Here is a 6,000-nt window from a genome sequence, read left to right as displayed (position 1 = left end):
TGAAACATGTAAGTTATTCAATATGAATGACTGCTCATCTCTCCCCTGAGGTACATAAATAAGACACATCCAATATGAGTGTAAACTCAGGCAACTGTAGTAACTCCATGGCACAACAAAGAGAAGAAAAAAAAACCCTCCATGAAATGCTTCCAACAAAACGGTTATCTTGAATTATCTTAAAACAAAACAAAACCAAAAAAAAGCAAAAAAACCCCCAACCAACCAATGAAAAAAACCCAACCAAAAAACCTAACCCCAAACACCTCAAATTCCTTTTACTATCTTTTTGTTTCCTTAAGGTTTCTCTGTAACAAGGCCTGCCTGAAGTAATAGTACATTTAAGGAATTTGCAGGGAATTATCATAGGGCCCAACAGAGAACAAGTGCCCTAACTTACCTATTCTCCATTTTACTGGAAGCAAGGGTCCCCTAAATCATAACTCTCCATATAATTAGGATTTCTACACAAAGCAGGTGCAGCTTTGCACCAAAGGAGAAAAGAAATGAAACCTTCACTCATAGCTTTCTACACATCAGCCTAAAACATCTACACCCCCCTAGCTGTCCCATGTAATTCCCAGGACAAACTCTGGCTGCTGCAGGTGAATTTAACTACAATTTTTAAGAGCAAGGAACACTGCAGACATGTAAACCATGCATCTTTTAGTGGATTATTACCTGAATAAATGCTTGTGCTAGACTAAATGGACTTTTCCATACTTAAAAAAAGGCAAAACAAAAACCATGTACATGTGAAGGAGGAATGGCCATACTGCTGTGCCAACCACTCTCCTAACCTTCTCAAGGTCCCAGCCTTAAGAGATCAACAAGTTTCAACTGGCATAAGGAATGCTACAGAATGAATGCATTAAAACAAAATCCTTCGAGTAAAACAAATTTACACAAATAACTTAAAACATTACGTTCCAAGTTACGTATTTGCATGTAGTTAAAATATCTCTTTTTCTTACAGAAAATACCAGAACTAGCAACAATGACACTGGATTCCAAAAAAGCACACAAATTTTGCCTCAAAGATTTAATCAACAGGATCTGAAAAAACAGCATCAAATATTCTGAAATGATTTATGAGCTGTAAAAGTGATGCGCTTGAGACATTCAAAGTTCTATCAAAATTACAGTTATCGGCATTTACTGAAGATAAACTGAGGAAAAGAGTGAAAGCACAGGAAAAAGAGCAAATAAAAGTATTCGTGAGGTCGTAAGAGACACTGGTTCATCCTCTAGTTGAAAGGATTATGTACAGCAAGGAAAAAGCTTTTCTTTTTCAAAGAGATTGCACATTGTCAAGGTCCATTTCCACCAGAGAAATGCATTAAAATAATTTTTAATCTATATTCTATTGTCTGGCCTATAGAAGGTATTCAAAGACACAGGAAAGACTAGACTTCTGCCAAGCAGATTAAACAAAAACGCATTCCTACACATTTTGACAATACAGTTATACATCAAAATTCGAAACAGAAAAATAACTCAATGCAAATACTTAACAAATACACAATTACGGATTCTGATAAATCTGGGGGAAACAAGACTATGAAAGGAGTGCCTGAACTTGATGAGGAGATCTGTGTAGTATGGTTTCTGGATCCTTATACTCATTTGAAGGATCCATCACAGCTGCATATAACTCACTGTAAGCTCTGCAGACCAGTTCTGTTGACTGCTTTATTATCTGCTCTCTAAAAAAACAAACCAAAAACATAATTTGAAAATTTTAAGGAATAGAACTGTACTACATACAAGGAATTAAAGATACACACTAAAAATACAGATTAAAAACAGTGTCAGTTACATTAAAAAACTCTTTTACTTCAACTGTGAAAACATCTTAAAGTTTCAAAACAAAGGAAGGCTTCTTCATCTCCTTGCACTGTACACAGATAAACTCACACATATGATCCTGATAACCAAGAAATTAGTTTCTAATTTCTGTAATCATGTAAAAAATAGTAGAAGGATTTAATTTGCATACATTAGTTTTCCACCTGCACTCCCCTGCATCTCTTTAAAGACTGATCATCTTAGTGATCTGCTTTCTACCTCCTGGGGCTTCTCGCTGTCCTTTGTAAATACACTCACTTTTTTTCATCTACCATCAAATATATTCTATTTGCTTTATCTTGATAGCACCTGATTCCATAATCAGTCAAAAAGGAAGATCTGCAAGTGATAATGGCCAGAGATTTAAAACTTGCTACAGCCTTCTACCAACAATGCTATGAACCCTGTGTGTGGATCTAAATGAATAACAATGCACAGAGACTGCATGCTAAATTTAACTGGAAATGTTAGTATTTTTTAAGGATTAACTAATATTTTTGTTTTACACTGCACACTGAGTCAGTTTAATCACCATGGTGATGTGTTTACAGTTGCAGATGCATTTTTATTTATCAGAATGGGTAGCTGCAACTGTTTTACAGCCAAACCCATGCAAGTGGAACACCAGGAGAAGCTGAGGAAACCAAGGTAACCATGAATGCAGATTCAGCCTGCTGTAGTACACAGCAAAGGAACAAAGACACCAAAACTGCATCCACTAAAATCAGGGCTGAATTCAACAGCTGCTGGGAATTGACAAATCTCAAAGACCAAGCGTGTGGAACTTCGTCTTTTCAGGAAACAATTAAGAAGCAGAAGCTAGGAGAAAGACAAAACCTGCACTGTATTCTGATACACGGTATCCAGTTTTTCGATACACAGTATCAACTGCCAGTGTTACTAAGCTTTCAGAATACCTGAAAAAAAGACTGGACTTATAATAGCAAACCTAGAAACACTGTTATAAGGGAAATATATTAATGGTATTCAGGTAAAACACCTGTAATCCTCTGATCTCTGTCTGGGATCACTAAGCTACCATAACATGACAATCTTCTAAGAAAGAATTGCACATGGAATTCGTACAAAACTAACTGTATTGCACCAAGTCATATTAAAAGGAAAAGTTTGTTAAAATATTCCAGAGGAGTGAACAGCATCAAATGATGCTGTTCACAAATCCATCAAATAATGTCAGTGTCATTAATCAGTACATTAGGATTTCAGTTGCCATAACAACATGATACATTTTATCACTAACACAAATGACAGCACCTTCTAAAAATAGTAATTCAGCATTCAGTTTCTCTGATCCAACACAAATGCAAAGAGCTTTTCAAGACCAACAATGACATAAATTAATAGCTTGAAACTTTTTAAATGAGCAAAGGAATTTGAAAGACAAGAGCATGCACTGCCAAATGTTGAATGTTCTTGATAGTTGTAAAGATTAAAAGATATTGCCAGTGAGTATATCACACGCTGGTCCCTTATCAAAAGCGTGTGGTCTCATTTTGAGAACCAAAGAGCTCTTGGCTTTCAGCTCAATTGTTAGAAATCACAATTATATGAATTCAAGGAAGACATCTTCAAAATTGACACTGAACATCTGCAGAACTACTCAAAAATTTCAACTGCTGTAGCCAGAGATTAAAATTATAGTACTGGTTAAGTTGTTTTGCTTGAATTCTGAGATACTTTTGGATTTTGAAGGTTCATTCACTATGAAAAATACTGACTCTTAAGACCGTGATTCTACAGGCATGGACCTCTGTAAACAGGAATCTTACCTTCAAAAGGACTCTCTGTGTTTAAAGCTACACGGTCTAAGGCTGAAAGACTACTCATTTCTTTTTTAAATTCTGAGCAGAACCTTCCAATATCTGAAGGGGGCCTACAAGGATGCTGGGGAGGGACTCTTCATTAGGGACTCTAGTGGTAGGACAAGGGGGTAATGGCTTTAAACTTAAACAGGGGAAGTTTAGGTTAGATATAAGGAAGAAGTTCTTCACAGTGAGGGTGGTGAGGCACTGGAATAGGTTGCCCAAGGAAGTTATGAATGCTCCAACCCTGGAGGTGTTCAAGGCCAGGCTGGACAGAGCCTTGGGCAACATAGTTTAGTGTGTGGTGTCCCTGCTCATGGCAGGGGGGTTGGAACTAGATGATCTTAAGGTCCTTTCCAACCCTAACTATTCTATGATTCTATGACCTACAGCACTGAGTTACAGCAGGTTAATAAACCCCTGCATGTTAGCTGAGCTGTAGCAGCTATAGCAACCATCCTCACACAGGCTCCCCTCTCACCTCTCAGCTGCTCACTCTTGTTAGATAACATGAATTCAGCTTAAAATGCGCTGAGAGGTTTAAAAAGCTTATCAGTGGGATAAGGCTAGGAGTGCATACAGGACCAGTTTGTCTTGGATCATCTTACAGAAGAAACAATTAAGTCAAAGTAATTTCACTGTGCCTGAGTCTTTATGGTAGCGTAAAGTCTATCTCTGAAAAATTGCTTCTGTGTTAGCACTGAAAATGTGAGGCTTTCAAAATACATTTACTGTTATTATGATATTTAAATAAACCTACATTTAAAAAAATACCAAGACCTAAAATACAGGTTTAATAGCTTGACACTGAGAAGCAGAAGTTGCAATACTTCATTGACATTACTGCTCCAGCTACCCTATATTTGATCTATACTGGAGCAGAACAGCTCTCACACACCAGGGTCCACTCCATGGGAATGGTAACCCTAGCAGAGACATCCAATGAACTACTGAAAATCACCAACATCTCCCATGCCAACCCATGCACCAGTACATAGCACGAAACTGGAATGTTTCGTGTTTGGATGAGGAGAACCCGAGCAACATACAGCAGGAAAACCCAGCAGTTGGACTGATCATGGCAGGTCCCTTCCAACTGAACTATTCTATTCTAATAAATTCCTAACAATAAATATTTTTCCCTTAACATATGTCATTGTTTAATTGCAAGATGCTATAATACAATCCTGCTGAGGACAGGTGCTTGTAATGAGACTCCAAATATTGTAGCATTACATAAAAATGTGATGTGCTAGTTTCAAATCTTGATATATTCTGTAACCTGCATTCTTCACGAAAGTGTGAAAAATAACGTCAAGAAAAGTTTTTGATCAGTGCATCATATAACTCTCCGAGTTTACATACTACAAAATGTCTTCATATGGCTCACATTTAATTGGAAAGAGATTCATGGCACTTTCCCTAGCCTAGGGTTCAGTTACAGTCAAAAAGCAAGAGAAGAAATAAATAATATAATATCAAAAATAAGAGTTCTCACTTCCATACTTCAAAGAAGAAATCACTAAAAAAAAAACCCCAACACATTTTAGGTGAAAAGAAAGGTAATCTCAGCATAATATTCAATGAGACAAAATGCCAATCCTCTACAGAAGAAGACAGCAAAATTGAAAATCCCAGACCTGATGGAACAGTGGGATAAAAGAAATCTTGAGTGGAGAATTACATATTTCATCTGTCTTTGGAATGCTTACAAAATAGTTCTAAAACAATCTACAACTAAGTTGACAAAAAACTGCTGACACAGCGGAACATGTTCAAAATAGATGAATGCAATTCATTTTGATAGTGTCTGTCAAATCAAGAGCAACTACTTCAGAAAGTTACAGAATTATTATTTCTCACTGCTTGTTCAAAAAAAGGAGAGTTAGAACAAAACTGAATTGTGACCTGAAGGACAATGCAGATATGATGATATGATCATAGCTGGTAACCTGAATTCTCACCATGATCCACTAAATCCTAATCAAATTCATCTTCCTGATCATTATGCAGGCATAATAGAAATTCAAAGGTAAGGTACTTACTTCACAGTGGCACTCAGAAGGAAATTCAGCTGGGCCATTAGCAAACTATCTGGAGCAGACAGATAGCGATCAAACTGAGCCTAGGGCAGAAGGGAAAAGAATATGAGACCAACATATTAAGAACTTGCTGTTATATGAAAATAGGTAAAAACACAGATCTCTGAAAAGTAATTACATTAAAATGGCACTTTTTACATGATAAAATTTCCTCTTTTTATGTATTTAAGAGCCTAATAATCTACAAATGTTTAAGGTAGCACTTAATAATCCCAAAAATATGGCTA

General features: G+C 36.6%; 1 protein-coding gene across 1 annotated transcript in view; it reads right to left on the bottom strand.

Moving 5' to 3' along the window:
* Positions 1-1,027: 1,027 nt before the first annotated feature.
* The window catches only part of COG6 (component of oligomeric golgi complex 6), a 38,346-nt gene continuing 33,373 nt past the window's right edge, over positions 1,028-6,000 (bottom strand). Inside the window, exons 15-16 of the mRNA XM_010011194.1 lie at positions 5,717-5,796; positions 1,028-1,706 (exon numbers count right to left, since the gene is read on the bottom strand). Of these exons, the coding sequence (XP_010009496.1) occupies positions 1,559-1,706; positions 5,717-5,796 (228 nt within the window). The 3' untranslated portion in view covers positions 1,028-1,558. The remainder of the gene's footprint in view (positions 1,707-5,716; positions 5,797-6,000) is intronic.

This window comes from Nestor notabilis, unplaced genomic scaffold (genome assembly GCF_000696875.1).
Source record: "Nestor notabilis isolate BGI_N333 unplaced genomic scaffold, ASM69687v1 scaffold11530, whole genome shotgun sequence".
Classification (NCBI taxonomy): domain Eukaryota; kingdom Metazoa; phylum Chordata; class Aves; order Psittaciformes; family Psittacidae; genus Nestor; species Nestor notabilis.
The sequence above is the reverse complement of the archived record's forward strand: the minus strand, read 5'-3'. Positions and strand labels throughout refer to the sequence as shown.